Here is a 19,186-nt window from a genome sequence, read left to right on the forward strand (position 1 = left end):
CATTGTCACACCGACTCTGCAGAATATTCCGTTTGCGATGTCGCTCTGTACATCATTCATGTATTCGCATTTCATTTTCATGAGACGTGCAACCTCTAGTACTTGTTATAAAATTTGAATAGTTTTGTTTTGTTTGTTTCTCACGAAACCAACGAAGAAAATGTAAAACAACTTCGTTTTAAAAGCAAAGAATATTTTTTCAAAATTTAGAACTTTATTTGGTGCTAACTATTATTATTTCTTAGCATTATTATTTTTTTGTGATCTACCCCTCCCCCCACCCGACTTAAGGAAGTGATACTGAGTATGATGCATTAATGTTGATAGGAATTCGTTTTACGTTTTCCAGCCATTATTCATGTCTTAGCGAAGACGACAGATAAGAAAGCCATTCCGATAGTGGCGACTTACTCTGCTCTTAGTGGCGAAAGACGCAACACCACATCTGAACCACAACATTTTCACCGCAGTTCTTTGGAAACAGCGAGTAGATAAGTGCCCCGTTGTTCGAAAACCATAAGACAAAACTTGAAATGTGAAATTAGAAAATTGAAAGCTTGAAACTTGCAATTCTAAACTCTACTGCGGGGAAATTCAATCAATGTGGAAATTTTCATTTTCCACGCTTTTAACGCAAATGAGATTCAAAAACCATCGGGGCGGAAAAAAATTTCGTGAGTGTTTTAATTGCTGACTGTTGTTTTGTGCGGTTAGAACCCCAAACCGGGTTAGTTGAAAAAATATAAATTTTCAAGCCGAGAAAGGAACCAGTAGATTTTTGGACATCCGATGAACTGGGTAAAGATTGCCAATTGTCAGTAACTTCATTTGTAAATAATATGTAGGGCAACCTGTAAAGCAATTGTTCTGTAGAAATTTGTTTCTTCCGGAACATTACCTTCACTTCCGTTTCTGAGTGCCCGGATGAACCTCTGTTGTGAAGAATAACCTGGAAATTGTGATTACTCGTAATGAACTCATGGTTTCGCTGAGTGGCGACGATCTGTGCTAGAATGCCTCCCTCGCCAATAAGTATACCTAGGAAATTTCATGTGTTTCTTGTGTGTAAGAATTCAGTGGACAATATACCGGCCTTTGAACAAGTGATCGAGCAAACATGGGTTGAAATGAGATGAATTTTACAGCATGGTTGCCATTCGGAGGGTGAAACGCTTAATGCAGTTCTCAGTTCTCGCTGTTTTCCTCGCTACGATACTACTGTTTCTTCAATGGAACGAAATAACGGACTCAGAGGAGCTCAATACTGCTAAAAGAGGTAAGGAAATTACTTTAAAATTTTCCTATTTACGCCTGACTGGATGTGTAAAATGTTGTTTTCCAACCACTTGTGTTGATCATTTACGTTACATTCCTATGTCAATATCAAAGCTTAGATCGGGAAAAGCGTGGAGGGTTTTTCAGGTGAATAAATTGTTTTCTTTGATTTTGATTTACAGCAAAAACGTCCTTTAACGTGGACGACCAAGACCTGGCGAGGACTTTCATAGACCCTGAACGGGAATTTGATGTCAATGAAATATTAATGGTAAATACAAGGGCCCATTGTAGACTGAAATCTTGTATCGTATTTAGACAAATCGTAAAAGTTTAGCTTGATTAAGGAGTAGAAAGTTTTGCTTCGTTAGTTATAATTATTTATAGACGTGTTTTTTTTTTCTCTGTAACAGCGAAGGAAATTTCATTTCTCAGAATAAGGTCTATTTTTAAAATTTCGTAAGACCTCTCTTGCTGATGAACTGATGTCTACCTGAGTAATTGAGATTTGATATCAGTTTACCTCACGATTTACGAAGGTAAAGCACAAATATTTTATTCAAAAGTTCTCGATTAATTTACTTTGTCGTTTTACGGAAGCGAATAATTACCATCATTTCGATAAATGAAAGGAATGTTTCAACGTGAGATTTGCATCTTGTAAAGGAATGCTTTAATCAGCTTTTATTTTATGACATGGCCAACATTCCACTATATTAAACAGTGTTTCGTTTTGCTTCAATACATTATTTTAATCATCAACTAGATTATCTGATAGAGAAATTTATATTTCTTGTTTCGAGTCACGCTCCAGGAATTTCTAAACACACTGCTTTAATATTTGTACACGCTTGGAAGGAGTCGAACATGCGGCTGAACTTCAAGTAACACACTGTCACGCCATTGATCGACGTTTATCTAAATCTAATTTTAGGTTCTTCAAGGAAGTATTTCCTTTTTATCCCCTCCCAAGTATTCATACAACTAAACAATACGAATATCGAGTCTTACTCCGCGGTTTCCCGTCGATTAATCCATGTGAAAATATGACTGTGTGGTTTCGCAATAGATATAAACACACATGTTTTTAGATTTTATTCGATCGTTATTTTACGTCGACCCATTCGTAAGAATCATTCATTTTTTCATTTCCTGGATTTCCTTTCTTTACTGAAAGTTTTTAGAATTATCATTGTCCATAAGGGAGATTTTATATGCTTCTCCTTTAACCTAAATACAGTATCACCTCAAAGATCACGAAAATTATGATTATTAAAATTTCATGGTTTTGGTCACCAATTCTAAAAGCAGAATTGCTATGATAATTTCCTTAAATCTCCTGTGGCAATTTTTTTTTTTTTAGCCTTGGTTTTGGTTAATTTTTTTTTCCTTACATGCCAATAAGATATCATTTTGTCAATTTTTACAATTTTTCCTAAAAACGTGTACAGGTAGCTTATAGGAAATATCAAATGTTTCACTTTTGCCCATGATGTATTGTGGCTGAAAAGCATATCCATTATTGTAGTTTTAAATGCTTTTTTCATTTATTGGAAATGTAAATTAAGTTTAAGTGAAAAATAATTATTGTTAACAAGAAAGAACCACCCACTGGAATAAATTCAAAAGGTTTATTTGAATGTTTGATTGTCTAAATTTTGTTGTAAACTTCCATCTGGTGACACTTACTGAATAGATGTGATCAAAAGCTTTTAGAGTATGTTTCTAATCAAGGGATAAAATATGGTACTGTTGGGTTTGAAATGTTTTTTTTTTAAAGCAAAGAGGTATTTGCATATAGCAACCTACAGTGTATTTCCTAATTTTTGCAACACACCCACTCAAAAAATGGATATAGTAGACCTTCAAGTGCCAATTTTTTAAAATGGTCCAACTAAGCATTTTAACCAAAGTTTCCTAGAAAAAGTTCTGTAAAATAGCAAAATGCACATGTTACAATGTAGTTACAAAAATGTGTTTTCAAGCTGAATTCTTTAGCCTACTAAGTTGTGAATAGCATTATAACATGTTGCAATGAATGACTGTGTGTTTTCAGTGGCAAAACATCTTGGTTCTTCAATTTTAATGAGGTAAGTGTCTCCTGATTTCAGTTGTGGTGATTTCTGTTTTCTATCCGCATATAAAATTAGACTGTGAATGGAGAAAGATAACCAGTGTTGTCACATAGAATTGAGCTAAGGTCTGTCTCGAGTAACTGTTAGATAGTGTCTTGCAAAATATGTTTTTGCTGTGAGTCACAATATTCTGCCCCACACTGTTGACCTGACGTAATAAAACCTGGATAAGCGAACTTGACAGAGTAATTGGAAAGTAACTACAGTCATGTGATATGAATATCGAAAAATTCCAAATGTTTTTTTTTTTAAGACCAACCACTCAGGATTGAAGTTGTGCAGAAGTTTCATTAAATGTGCTCAGATTTGATATCCAATTAATAAGCTCAAAGAACAAGCATCTTCAGTTTTGAATTGTTGCACCTCAGTCAGTTTACAATGATATCAAGTTAGAACAGAACAATTTTTGGTGGATGGTGCAGTTCACAACCTTTTCACAGATATAGATATATAGTTATTGGGGTTGTGCCTCAAAGGGTGTGATAAAAATTTTTTCATCCAGGTCATTCTGTGAATGAGGAAAATTTTGCATTTGTAGCAAATCATCCTGCTGGTGTTCATGCAAGTAGATTTTCATAATTACTTTGGACTTTTCCTTTTAAAAATTAATATGGAACATAGAAATACTATGCATGCAAGAGAAAGTGGATGAGATTTATAGCACTATCAGAGGGTGGGTGGGTCAGCAGATTCTGTTGTCATTAGTGAAACGGCAGTACACATGTATGATTTTCATATATTCAAATTCATTGATTTATCCCTTCTATGGGCTTTATACAAACCAACATACTGACCAGCTCCTAGTTGGCTAGTTACCTCAGTTGGTAGAGCACTACACTGGTATTGCAGAGGTCATGGGTTCAAATCCCATACAGCCTGAATATTTTTCAGGCCTTATTTCCTCTACTACATAAGTAGGGTTCATTACTGTGAGGATCACTTTCATACATTTCATGAACTGCAGGACACATAAAATTATATGATTTTCATATATTCAAATTCATTGATTACTGGATTAATAATAATTAAAAAACCCTAACCCTTTACATCCAGCATCAGTATGCATATTCTCCAAACTGTTTTCTATACCTTTCTAGAGGAGCTGATAAGAGGAAATTGATTAAACAATCAAGAAATTCTTAATTGTATGATCATTCACTTTGTTTGCTTGACCTTAATGTCTGATTCAGGGGTGATTTTGCAATTAGATTATTTTGTAAATTTGATGCTGGTCCAGGGCTGTGGTCTACCAGTACCTGGTGGTCCCTGGTGCCTTATTCTTGCTCTTGGGCAACTCAGGAATCTTAGTTTTTTAATGAAAAGCATATGCTGGGCACCCTGGATTTCACAGTTTCAGAGCAGTGGGCTCCATTCAATTTTCTTAGTGCACAGCCTTGTGGTCACTTTTTGGGGTTAAAGGTAGTAGCCTGATGGTATACCTACATTGGAGTGTGTGGTCCTTCAGTTTTAGAATATTATACTGCCCACTCCTCAATTCTATCCTGCAACTTGTTGCTCCAATGCAATAGATTGTTTTTTTTGTCTAAGGAATTGAATGGAAACAGTGATGCAGCCAGTGATGATGATGATGACTGGAAAACAGCATTTAATGAAAAAGCAAAACATCAAGTGGAAAAGAAAAAGAATTTTAATGGTGAGGCTTGTTTGACAATAAAACAGATTTGTTATCAACTCTATACCCTCTTCATGGACATCTTTTTTAAGGAGATATTCTGATAGCAGACAATTGTTTGTAGTACACTGTATTGCATGTCCCATAGTGATTTTTTTTCTGGGGTATGAAAATTCTGCATTCCAGAGATGGAAACTGGGCCAAAACCTAAACTGAAGCAGGGTAAACCAGGAAAAGTTATTGAGTTCACATGAATTTCTGTCCTCCAGTTTTCATGTACAGTATGCAGTTAAGTGTGAGAAATATTCTATTAAAAGCATTAGTTTGACATTTTTTATTTATCAAAGGTTAGACTTTAAATTTGTTGAGGCCACATTTTCATTTCAAAGTGTCAACACAATTCAAACAGATTGTAATTGGAGAGTATGGAACTTTTAATTACAATGATTGCATAATGTAGAAATTATTTTCCTAAATTACATTGAATTCAAAAGAAAACATTTTCTTAGCTGAGACACAACATACCACCCAAGTTTTATCATTTATTCTTAGTACAGAATTAACTGTAACTAATTAGTACTGTAAAAGAAAGAAAAGTGGTAAGCTGACACTCAACATACCACCCAAGTTTCTTCATCTGCTCTCTGTCCTCTGAATATGTTTTGGTTAACCCTTTCACTCCAGAATTAAAATATAAATTCTTCACATTGGCTGTGATACATTTGCTATAATTTTACAACTAAGGACCTGATGCGAAATCAAGTGTTATCCTCTATTACATAATAAGCTGAATTGTAAGTGCATTTTGATTGATTTTTACTTATGATCTAACAGAAGACAGAGGTATACAGTTTGATGACTTTACCACTAACAGCAGTTTGCTCTTTTTTTTATGCATTGGTCTCACATTTTGATATCATCTGTGATCTGCATATATTAACCATGTAATGTCACCAACATCGGAATCCCTCCTTTGTTGTAAATCTAACACACCATTCAAAGTCAAACAGAAGATAAAACAAGTAACTGCCTCATACATACTAATGAGCTTCTTTTGCATGCATTTTTGAAGCACAGTTTGAAAAGTTGCATGTGTGTGCATGCTTATTTTTAACTCCCTTTTTGCCCGCAATGAGGGCTATTTTCCTCTGAGCTATACTGCTGTTTACAGACCGAACACAGAATCTATTTTTTATTACGTTGATATTTTTCTAACTTCTCGTTACCTTTCTACCTGTAAATGTTTGGTGAGTACAAGGTGAAAAATGCATTTGGTCACTTTTCAGAGTCAAGAGTTTAGGATCTAATTATTTTCAAATATTCCTGTTGAAAGGAAAATGGAGAGAGACCATTAGTAGAGAGAACATTGACCATGGGGACAAAAGAAAACTGAACCAAATGCCAAATGAAAGTGAAGCATTGAATTTCACCACTCCCAGCACAACTGTCAGTGGATTAAAGCTGCTCTTGAGTCTTCAAAATGACACTATTCAGAGTGTTCACAGTGACAAGGAAAAGGCATCAGGGAAAGCTTCTCCTAAAATCCACCGCAAGGAATCACACGTTGATCATGTTCAAGTGCCTAACCACACCTGGACGAAATTTCCTTGGAGAAAAAATGTATGTTTTCTCTTGATGACCCTCAAATTCATTTCTTTGTTTTAAGAATTTTTACGACTTATCATTGTGGGCTTTGATGTCTTTGAGTACATACAACAGCCATCACCTCTTTGAAAATCAGCTGTGGTAAACCCATGGATTCTTAAGATCTGCTTCATATGCACATACATTATGTAGTTCAGCACATTTTCATTCAAATTGAACTCTTTACACCCTAGCATCGGTATACACAATATCCGTATGGCTCCCCATACATTTGTTATGGTGTTGACAGGGAGGGCTGGTTTGACAATCAAGAGCTGCTTTATTTCGTGATCATTTTCTTTACTCTCATGACTTTAATATTTGATTGAGAATTAATGCTTTATGGAGAAATAGGATGTTGATCACTCCTTGGATTTTAAGGGTAATTACCATGAGTAGTTAGCTGTTGTCAGTTTTTCTAGTGAAGTTGTTAAAGGGGAAGAAATCAGGGCTCGAGACTTTTTTTTCAGGATTGGAAAGGTGGCAACAACTAATTTATCTTTGAAAATAGATGGGCCTTGTTTGACTTGTGTCTACAAAGATAAGTGATTTCTTGTCCAGCTTTTATGTTCTCCACACATCGTTGTTCATGTTCATTTGATATGAATTTTTACAAATGTTTGTTTATACAGTATATTGAACAACTTTTCTCTCATTTTCAAGATGGTTGGCTCACTGAATGTTCACATTTGGCAAGCATGTTGTGGTAGCACAACTCATGATTTGCGTAGGAACAGATTTTTCCCGCTGTACCCAGACATTCGCCTGACCGTTGGAAAGTTTTTTCTTCGTCACATGCAAGCCGACTACGGACAGAGAATATTTGGTTACGTTCACCCCCCTGTTTCAGGTATTAAGCGTTCATGTACTTTCCAGTAACATGCGAGAAAAGAAGTTGGAGATAGATTGATAAAAAAAATATGTTTTACGCTGCAGTCAATCAAGTTGTGGACCTGTTACGAAACAGGAGCAACGTTTCAGAGATTCACTGGGTCATATCCTGGGTTTTGACTGGGGGATTTGGATCAACTTTGTTTATTTCTGCTTTTTGTGTCTGTTAATGATTGACGGCAGGGTGAAATGAAATTGCAGGTTTGACTCTCAGACTCGGAGGACCGCATGTTACTGCAAAGAAAACCATTGGATACAGAAGAATACAGACAGAACTTTATTTTACGTGGCACTCCACTTAACTAAAAGCTACTTTACAGGAAGCCCACAAATAAACATCTAAAATTGCAAAACAAAAGAAAGATAACATTTAGCTAAAATTTAGCTTAAAAATTGGATAAAAGTGAAGAACAGTTCCCGAAAGATATTGTCGGCCGACAATTTATTGATTTAGTAGAAAGCGTCGTTCGTTCATTGCTTTTGTTTGGTATTGTTTATTTTCTTTTTTTCAGCAATGGCAATATGGTATAGTGGTTTAGGGCGCTGCATTAAAAATCAACAGGTCATTGCCTTATATCAGGCTTAAAATTCCGCCGTTTTGTCGGATTTGGTCGTCGGTTCTCCCGAGAACCAAGCATGTATAGGAATGCCGGCTCGTCTCCCAAACAGTGGCTGTAATCGAGCCAAAGGCACAAATATGTATTGTTTTTTAATTGTCAGTTTTCCTATTGAGTTGAAGTGTAAATTGGTCACCGTAAAGACTTTCTTAATCTGATGTTTCAAGCGTCATTCCTTTGTTGGAGTGAAAGACGAAGGACTAACACTCAAACATCCACCTTAGAGACTCTTTACGGTGGCCATTTTACATTTTCAGCTTAGATGATAAAACCACATGACCTTGTTATAACCCCACGGACGCAGCAACACAGTTTCTATAGAAATTTACCCCGTTTTGCTACAAGTACCTAGCTTATTCACTCTTGCTTCTTTTATTTCCAGGGAAGTACACGTTTGCCATTTCGTCGGACGACAGTTCAGAGCTCTGGTTGAGTTCAGATGAAAATCCTTCAAAAGTGAAACTCATAGCTTGGGTCGGAAATCGTACGTTGCTCAGTGTCACCTTTAAAACCAAAATTGCCCAATTTGATAAGTACAAAACACAACTGTCACGTCCGGTGCTTCTTCACAAAGGGCAGAAGTACTTCATTGAGGCTTTGCACAAGCAAGGAAATCTACAAGAACACATTTTGGTGGGCTGGAAGATACCTGGTTCGAATGAATTTAGACATCTTACTGGATCCTCGATTTCGGCGGCGATCAACGATTCAATAGCCTCAAAGGATGTAACAAAGTATGCTAATTTTATACCACAAGATCTTCCAAGTCACTCGCACTATAGAACGAACCTTAAACTCGATCAAAATGTGTACAAATTCGGATCGGAAGATTTGCGCGATGTGGCACATAAAGCAAACTTCGTGGACGAGCGCGATATAGAGAACATATTCCCATCTTGTCCCTATAATCCCAGCTATTTGGTAAACTTCAAGTTGAAGCGTTACGAAGGCGTGCATTTGATTCACGACACTTCCCGGTATCCCAACGATTATTCCGAGCTGAGTCACATGAGACAATACGACCAGTGCGCGCTGAGAAGAAATCGAGATTCTCATGGCAACCAGGTGAGCTCTCCGTCATCGGAACCGAATTCTAAACAAAGGCTGCATGAAGATTCTCATGGTAACCCAAAGAGTTCTCTGCCACCAAACCTGAAGTTTAAACAAAGGCTGTATGAAGATGGTAGTATAGCTGTGTTTAAGAACAGTAAGGTATTTTTGCCTTTGTCTTTTGCGAAAAGTGCAGCAGAGAAGGAGAGAGTTAAAGAGCAGTTACTTGAGGCGCAAATGGACTTGTTGGATATGAAAAGACTCAGTCAACACGCCAACCAGCAGGCCTTCCAGTCAATGGAAGATCCATCTTTTGTGGCCGGTGATTCTTCAGAGAAAATTGATAAAAAGAATGGTTCTGAGGCGAGGGAAAGACTAAAGAGGAGAGACTCAGACGCCGTTTCTATAGACAGAGTCAAAAAGAGGACTTTAAGAAAAAGAGAGTCTGTGAGGAAACAAAGGAATAGTGAAGACAAGATTAGACATTCTAACGTAGAGCCTCAGCAACGTTCGCGCGTTGAGGAAGTCGTTAAAAAGAGGCAGTCACGTGATGCGCCTCTCAGTTCACGTGAAGAAACACCACGTGATTCTCTCGTGCGCCGATCAAATGGTTATGTGAGTTCAAAAGGTAACCAGCGTAAACTGTTGAGCCTCAATTCAAAAAGTGCGGGATCCATTGTCAGTATCACGGTAACTTCGAATGCACCAAGGAATAATAAGGAAAGAATTGCTAATACGTCATCATATGAAGCCATTCCGACGAGAAGATTAGCAGGGCGAGTTGCAAATAGGTCGTTGCATGAGTTCATGCCGGCGGAAAAACAAAGCCGCCAAAAAGGGCATTTCAGAAGTTACCTACCAGTTTCATATAATCTGGCTGAACTGTTTCCTGAGAGAGAGGCGAACTCTAGCCGCAACGGCTTACAGCAGCGCTCCAGAGGACGTATTTCGTTTTATCCTGTTGACGAGGAAGACGACCGTATGACTCGAATGAACTCCGCGCGAGAGTTTGTACGCAAGATGATATACGCAGTGCAGATGTACAACCATCGCGTCAATTCGCGCACTTTGGCGGAAGGTGTGCGAAGAAAATTCGGAGTGGCGTTGAAGATTCCCAACGTAGTTAAAATCCCTGATTACAACGGATGGATTTTTCATCAAAACAGGACAATGTGCGCCAGCGATGGAAACTTGCTGTTGAATGATGCCGTAAGTACTTGGAATCAGCCTAATATCGACTAGTTTCCATAGCAAATGGAAAAAAAAAAATAAGGAAGAACCCAGTGAACTCTTTCCTAGATGGTTGCCTTGGGGACTGCCACCAAGTCTACGTCTGGAAGAAATTCTCTTCTTATTTGAAAAGAGTTAAGTGGAATTAACGTGTGAGCTCCGTTCCTGATAACGTTTGTTTGTTTCTTTGTTTCTGTACGAAGGTGGCGAACAGTGTTGTGAATCGATACATGCGTGCCTTGAGACAAGCAACAAACAGGTAAGAACTGAAACATCGCAAAGAAAAACCATTTGAGTGTTGAAATTGCCAGTGTTACTGGCGATATTTTGCGCGCTCTACGGTTTTGTGTGCGCTAAACCGAAGGGCGGCGAAGCAGCTAGTTGAAACTATCTTTTCCGGTTTTTTTTTAATGGACTTTTTCAGCAAGTACTCCCTGAAGAACATCTTAAACGTGGAAGAAAATCACGATGTGTTACTAGGGGACAGATATCTTATAGACCTGGTAAGCCAGAGCTGTATTAAATACTGTAAGTAACTTTTTCACATCTCAAAGAAAAAGAACCCAAACTGGAAGATACGTTTGAACTTTTAGGGATACAAAGTATTTCAAGACTAAGGGAGTGAAAGAAATTCTTAAGACATGGGTTCTCTCAAATCACCTTTTTTTTTATTCCGCATAGTAATGCTACTCAAAGGTACCATTTTTATCAGTCAATAAACTGCAGCTTGTTTATAAAATGAAAATAGCTTTCTTCCTTTATTTTTTCATAGGAGCTAAATGTTGAAGGGAAAAGTAAGTATTCGAGATAATTGTTCTCCTTTTTCTACCTTTCGAAAATGTATTTATTTGATGAAGCTTGGCATATGTACGTTTAAGCTCAGTGGAGCACCGTGCTTCGGCGGTTTATTTACCCGTATCAACTTCAACAAGAGGAATAGCGTAGTGCTTTTTTAAGGAAACGATCTGATCTGTCATTCCCCAGTTAGAATGACAACAAGATTCCAATGGGGGTGGACTGCAGCGCTTTGCGATTGTGCCGTAAAACCAAAGCCATAAATACAATCGTAACAGCCAATCAAAGTGAGGATAGTTTAGTGTAACAAGCAGCCAATTGGAACTCAAGTTAAATCAAGCAAACTGCCTGAAGCGCGGGAAAACAGAACTGGCCCAGTGTCGACAGCCTGTAGTTTTGCATCTGATTGGTTAAGAGGGTGGCGCGAGTTTTCTGGACCAATAAGAGAGCTTGTTAAAGCAAAAACAATGCAAGCCTAAATCACGTTCAGCACTCCATTTAGAAAATGCTTCAGTTACTTCCAGCCTCCACATTAACTTGTTGCGGCATGTCTGTATTTCCCAGATTCCACAGTGCGCTTGTCACAGTACGTCTATCAGAAAATCGGCAAGACGGATTTCTGTTTGCCAGAAGGATTTGTGCTGAATCAACATGCTACCGTACACATTATCATTCCAGGTTAGAAACTCACTAATGTCTTCCAGGTATTATGAATTCCGTGTACAAAATGCATTTCTCTGGCTGGGAAACCCACAGTACTAAAAAAGAAAAGTAACGCAGCCTTTGGAGGACAAGTAGATATCTAAGTGCAACGCAACTTTGCTCAAATGATCAACAATACTGCGTGATAAACAATGGTATAACATCATTAAGGCCTCATTATTTTGGCCTCCGTTTTCAAATACCCCTCTACACCCTAACATCAGTATGCTATTCTCCATACTGTTTTCCTTACAGTTTTTTAAGGTGCCGACAAGGAGAATTTGTTCAACAATCAAAAGTTGCTGTGTATTTGGTGATCATTCTTTTTTTGCCCTCGTGACCTTCATTTTTTATTCACAAGGGTGATATCGTATGGAGAAATCAGATGTTAGTGACTCTTAGTGTTACGAGCCTTTGTTTTAGAGAGAGCCGCGGAAGGGGGGGGGGGAAGCTACTTAGACAGAGAGAGGTCAGTATGATGAGAGCGTAAACGGCATATTCGTAATGAAGAAGGAAAAAGAGTGAAAAACCTCGCATCACCACACACATCGCCAACAGCCATATATTCGTGTGTTGTAACCAAGAATTCAAAGACCACAGGTTTATTGGACCGATTTAACATCAATGAGCATGCGCTTTAGTTATAGCTCTTTACTTCGGCATCATTGATAAAGTTTATAAAGGAGCATGTTGTCTTTCCTGGTTTTTTTTTTTATTATTATTATCCCTGTTCGTCCGTTTTTCAGTGAAGAATCAAGGTAAATGGGTACAGCATCTCATTGACAACATGGTGGAGGTAAGATTCAATGTTCTGTGTTTTGATTCCTTCGTCTAGAGAAGTTAGCACTTTCGTTATATGAAACACTCCTGACATTTTTTCTCTCCTAAGAATGAGAAACGAGATGCTTTGTGGGCCAATATGCTAGTTCCCGGATCGATTCCTGGCTGGAGTCTCCTGTAATGGGAAAGACACGTAACTAGATCTCACGGTGCCCCTCTCCATCCAAAACCGTGAATATTACCGGCCATCTGTTGTGTGTAACTGGTAGAGTTTTAGGTTTTGAGCACAGTACACCGCGGTGGTGATGACAGTTCAAACTATTTTGATTGCGCGATGATGCAAACAATTTAGGCGATGATGTGAAAGAACTTCCATCCTTTAGGCATTGAAAAAATGTGGACGAGCACAATTCTTACGTTCATTCTCATGAATTTAAAGTGGTTTCTCACTTTCCATCTGCCCCTGCACAGTCCAGTTTCTGCAGTTTTTCCAGACCTAATGACTGTAAAGAACCCACAAAGTTTTCCTGTTGTTCCATTCCCACGACTAATTAACACGTATTTACAGCTCTTCATCTTCTCTTGAGCGGCAGGTTTCTTGAAGACATGTGATGTTTCACCCTCATAAATGTTTTGCATATTTTTTTTTTTTTTTTTTTTTTTTTTCAGCTATACTTAGAGACAGGCGATCCGCATGTAAACATTATTATTGTGGACTTCAGTAGCACGGATATTGATGTGGAAGCTGCCTTAGAACGAAGCCAGTTGAAAAGGTAAAACGAAGGTGAAAATCAATTCTAACAAGGATCATAACCGATTATGCATCCTAGTAATAATCGAGACAAAAATGAATAAACTTTGTTGAAGTATCGTTTGAGATGCAAAAATTTGAGATGCAAAAAGTGGGCTAGCGGTATAAATTCACTTAAATTCGCTTAAAGAAGAGGAAAGGAAGAATGTTTGCATGAGAGGTTAAAGAGGAGCTGTAGTTACTTGTAAGAATTAAGCTCATCAGTGATGTTCTCCTTTCGAACCAAAAAAGTCATCATTAGTCAGTCATGTGATACTGTTTCTAGATCTGATTGGGTGAGGAGCGTTTGATAAACTACATACTAATTCGGGTTTCTGTTTGGAAGTTAACTCAAGTAATCTTCCTGTCTTTTTTTCTTTCAGATACCAAGTGAGAAAACTAAAAGGACCTTTTCAGAGAGCGTATGGCATTCAAGCAGGCGCAGCGTTAGTTAAGGTGTGTGTAAGAAGTCAGTCAATAATTGCATAAACTTCTAGGAGATTGATCTGTGAAAGCATAGCGCTGTAGCAGAGATTTGCTATGATCTTGCCAAGCCATGTGCTGTGCATTTGGGGCTCAGACGAGAATCTTGTTTGAATATCGATTGAGCTAAGAACAAGCAATTTGATATCTTAAAGACTCCACGCATGCAATATCACACCCTTTAATTGTAACAACACAAGCTAACTTGTCGTACATCTCCTGCTCGGGAAGTACCAATAGCAAACCTACGACCTACAATGTTTGATAGTCAACTGAAATGAACTAATGCTGGCTGCTTTGTTATTTTGTTCAATCACCAAAATTAAGTACAAAACTCGCGAATAGTGCTGATTAGTTAACTCGGATGTGATTAAAAGGCAGTACTATTTTAAAGCAGCCAAAGAGACGCTATTGCGCGTCAAGAGTTTCCTCTTAGTCCATTTTACGGTACATCGACAGAATTTTTTTTCTTTTGCACTGTGTGTACTAAATACTAAAACACTATTTCCCCTTAATGTCGGTAAAAGTGGTGGAGATTTACCTCCGCTCTGGTGAATAGTTGTTAAATACTACATGTTAATTTCTCTGTTTGTTTGTTTGTTTTTTCCTTTTTACACTTCTACGCATTGCTACGTAGCTTTAAGCTTGACTTACCTTTTTTATGCTTTAGAATCCCCGTGATATTATTTTCATGTGTGATCTTCATCTTCAAATTCCAAGTAACATTGTCGACATTATTAGAAAGGTAAGGGACTTGGGTAACCGCTGGTTTGGAAAATCTTGTCGTCATTCTCTTCCCTTCCAAGAAGTGGTGGGACCCGAAGTTTTGCGGGAGATGTTGCTATGAACGAAGAATTAGTCGACGTTACCTTATTGGGGAATGAGAATTATGAATGTGTATTAGTAGGAACAGATAAGGCGTTCGGCCTTTCTCGTCCAAGATCTGGCAGCAAATTCCCCCTATGTGACTAACACACATGTCTTCGTATTTGAGAGATGAAAATTTGGTATTATAAAAGCACTTAGGTCGTAATTTTCTTAACTTGCTTCAGTAGTAGAAGAAACATTGTGCCAGTGTTGTAAACTAGTTTGAAGAATAATCGTGCTTTTTTCAGCACTGTGTTCAACGGAAGATGGCGTTTGCTCCAATAGTTGCTCGACTTCATTGTGGCTTTTCTCCTTCACTGCCCTTTGGTAAGATTGTTTCTTTTGTGATGTAAGTAATTGTCAAAGGCAACACGATAGTCAGTGTGGTATAAGCTGAGTTATGATGTATCAGGTGGATCATCGAACCTTTATATTTGAATCAAGGGTAATCTTGTAAGGAGAAACTATAGGGGAGCCATTCTTAAGGTGACTGAATACAGTTTTTGATACCTTTGTGTCTTTCACCATTTTCTCTGAAACCCTTGATCTCTCGGTCGCCAAAACTGGCAGCAAGCAAGTTAACAACACAAACTTTGTTTTTTCGATAGTTAAGCTGACGTATGTGCCGTTGCCATGGCGACGTATTGATGATACCTCATTGATTATTTTGTTTCCACTCTCCAAAGGTTTTTGGGAGCTTCAAGGTTACGGTCTATTCGCCATGTACAAGTCAGATTTCACTCGAGTTGGTGGAATGAACTACAAGGAGTTCAGGACCACATGGGGAGGGGAGGACTGGGAACTTCTGGACAGGTGGGTGTTGAGTCATTGTACGGGCACAGCCCTTAGAGGATTGTTAAGGGCGGGAACGTGTGTTGAACTAGGGTAGTATCCCATTATCCCATCCAGGGGGAGTAGCAACACTCCTATTGGTTGATGCCAGAGATAAACCCTAGCGCCGTGTGGGCCATCTTGGCTTGGGTGGAGACCAACCTTGCCTTCACCTTAAAAATATGCTGTGCTTTCGCTGGTAAGGTTAAAGGTGACATTTCTTTTCGCTTGGATCGATTCAAAGAAAGAGAGAGCTTAGGGATGGACGTTTTCCTTGTTGGGTCGAGTGCTACTGCTGGCTCTAGGTGGTTTTGACCCCTTCCAATGTGATTGGGACGTCTCGTGTTATTGTTTCAGTCTCAAGAAAGATCGTCAAGTTTTGGAAAGATCATTTTCTAGTAATGTAGTTCTTTTCTTCTTCCAAAGGCCTCTAATTAGTGAAACGTTGTTTGAATTGTCACAGAGTTCTTCAGGACAAGATGGAAGTGGAGAGGTTTCGTGTGCCGAAGTTTTATCATTATTTTCACTCAAAGAAAGGAATGTGGGGAAGCAGGAACTTGTTCAACTCCCACAGGAAGGATATGTTCGATAGCTATGATCACCAAGGCGACACCGACGTCATCACGCTTTATAGCAAGAGCAAGGAAAGAGAAGAAGATTATCAACGACTTCCTTCTAACGAAAGGAGCCACGGCAGATAACGTTTGGTTAGATCTTACTCAATTAGGAATGCTTGGTCCTTTATTGTGACTCCTTTTCGGAATGTTTAAGAATTCGGCTGTGGCTTAATGATGAGCCCGCGAGACTCCGCATACGATTGATTTTTAGCTAGGGTCAGAGTGTTGTCCCCTGGTTAGACAATTTCGTCTCAGAGTGCTTCTTCCTACCCAAGATGGATGGGTATGACTCGGTACGACTGCGTATGGGAAACCTGTGGAAATGCGTGGAGGGTGGTTAACCTGTGATGTACTAGTATTCCATCCAGGGGTAGAATCAACACCGCTTGCGCTTCTAGTCATGGGAACCGCGTTTTATCTCCAGCAGCTGTGTAAGTTTGTCACGAAGGCAGGTTTTGCATTTTTACTTTCATGATCAAAAGGGTGAATTCATGAGAAACTTTCAAATATTATTTAAACCCATGTCGGTATGTCTTTCTGTTTAAACAAGTTAACTCAAATAAACTGATGTGCCAATCCAGGATAACTTTGTTAAAGGAAATCCAAGGCGCTTTTCAATAAGACCAAAAGTGTTTAGTTTAAATTAACTCCAGGATTGTGCTCTACACTATCGTTATTTAAAGGTACAATCCTAACCCCCACCCCACCCTCCCTTTCGTAAACTCTCTTTCAAAAATGACAAAGGTGAACGTTGCAGAATCTCGACTTGTATTTATATTTATCCCGGGGATTTTCGAGCCATTCCTTGATATTTTATTCTATTTGGGGCACCGGAAATATTGTAGGGGAGTTCTATCAGTCATCGATACGATTCCAATCAAGGAAAGGACTCACCTTAAAAACAAACCTGCAGTAATGCTAGATGGAAACAGCTGAAACATTTTGCTACCTTTTTTACATTAAAATTTCTAAGTTTTCCAGCAGGGTGAAATGATTTAGTTGTAAGCGAAGACCTTTAGATTTCAAGACGTGTGTGTAAGTTCAAGATTTTCCCGCGAAAATACGGTAGAGCTGCAGTATTTTGGCGGGAAAAACGCGGTTGCCATCCTCCCTCTGGAACAAAATACTTAACGCTTGACAGTTATGCACTTTTTCGATCAGGCACGGGGTGGATTGTGTGCAAACTTTGTTGCTCACCAATAGTACCGTGAAACTTCAGTAAGGATTTAGTTTCGTAGTATCTCGGTGGAAACATGAATTCAAGTCTTTTCACAAATCAAACTCGTCTTTAATTTAATAGTATCCAATTATTACTGAGAGAAGGCAAGGCAAGGCAAAAAAAAAAATCGATTGCTTTGTCGACAAGGACGATGGCGTCTAACTTCTACAGCAACCGGTGGGGTTGCGGAATATTTTTCCAAAAAAAAATTATAATTTATAAAATTAATATATGTATTTTAATAGTTTTAACAAAAGTGAACAGACAAGAAGCAAACATTTTAAAAATGACTTCAATTTTAAATACAAGACGTTAGATGGAAATGATAATGAAATACTTCAGCTAACCAAACAGAAAATATTTAGATTATAGTAGAAGGTAAATTCGATTTCCTTATTTTGTCTTGAGAATTTTTACGTATTACCCAATGCCAGTTTCACTGGATGAACTTATGTAATTACATGAAAGTATGTGAATTATTTAGGAAATTTTAAATCGTCTCAACACCATCATTGTTGCCTAAATGATAAGGAGAATTTTAATTATGTTCCATCTCTTTAATTGTAATACGTTTGGTATAAGTAAAGATGGATAGTGAGGCAGTGTTTTTGGAGCGCTTTTCGATTGAGTTGCGTGAACCAAAACCAAAGTAATCACAACAGCCAATCAGAATAAAGGAGAATACCTACAAGAGCCAATGGGAATTCATGTAAAAGTGAAAACGACCAAACCGCTAAAAGTGCGGGAAAACGCAGGCGACCAGGTCGTGATTGGATTTTGTTTTCCGTCTGATTGGTTGAGAGAGTGGCTCGATTTTTTTCTGGACCAATCACAGAGCAAAGTAACTCACTTGAAAATCGCTCTATAGAGGTAGTGTTAGACGTACAGAGAGATTTCATACTATACACGCCAAGATTGTGAAATAGAGGTTGATTACAGGTTATTTTGACCTTAAGTCTGGAAATTTGATCAAATCTAAATATACTTTTATTGAAAGTAGTGATGTTAGTGTTTCAATGCTTTTATTCTGAAGTGTCTCTAGGGGCCTTTATGTATCTAATACTTAAAAGCTGACGTTTCGAGCGTTAGCCCTTCGTCAGAGCTTTTTAACTCTTTACGGTGGCCAATTTACAATTTCAACTTAATTGATAAAACCAAATTACCTTCTTACCCCCACCAACGCAGCACCCGTTTCTTTAGAAACTTACCCGCTTTATTCAAATCTTACAGTAGTCACACAAGACAACCATGACTTGGTGTTCTGAGTCCACATGATGAATCGAACCTCCTAATTTCCCGTTAGTTTGCTTTCAACCTAACATTATGCTTCATCTCTATTCTGTTTTCCATACATTTCCTAACGTGCTGACCCATTTAACAGTCAAGAGCTTTATTAGTCGGTAATCATTTCCTTTATTCCAGTGACTTTCATGTGTGATTCATTGTAAGTGCGATCAAAGTAGTGACGGGTGTTGATAATTGTGGATTGAGTAGAAATAAAAACGTCTAGGAGTTTAAAACAAAGAGTATTTATGCGATGTACATCATTATGATCGAGCATATGGTGGAGAAACGTATCGCGTTGCATCATGGGACCGATACTGAGTGCTGTAGATTATGTCATCTC

General features: G+C 38.2%; 1 protein-coding gene across 1 annotated transcript; it reads left to right on the forward strand.

The window, feature by feature from the left end:
* Positions 1-693: 693 nt before the first annotated feature.
* LOC111336201 (beta-1,4-N-acetylgalactosaminyltransferase 3) lies at positions 694-18,558 on the forward strand. Its single transcript, XM_022942250.2, has 17 exons — positions 694-1,276; positions 1,458-1,546; positions 4,959-5,064; positions 6,377-6,663; positions 7,351-7,537; positions 8,578-10,454; positions 10,679-10,734; positions 10,900-10,978; positions 11,248-11,269; positions 11,835-11,948; positions 12,719-12,768; positions 13,422-13,525; positions 13,926-13,998; positions 14,696-14,770; positions 15,141-15,219; positions 15,579-15,705; positions 16,187-18,558. Exons 1-17 carry the CDS (start codon positions 1,147-1,149, stop codon positions 16,422-16,424), a joined length of 3,693 nt encoding a protein of 1,230 aa, XP_022797985.2. The 5' UTR covers positions 694-1,146; the 3' UTR covers positions 16,425-18,558.
* Positions 18,559-19,186: the final 628 nt, after the last annotated feature.

This window comes from Stylophora pistillata, chromosome 3 (genome assembly GCF_964205215.1).
Source record: "Stylophora pistillata chromosome 3, jaStyPist1.2, whole genome shotgun sequence".
NCBI classification, from domain to species: Eukaryota; Metazoa; Cnidaria; class Anthozoa; order Scleractinia; family Pocilloporidae; genus Stylophora; species Stylophora pistillata.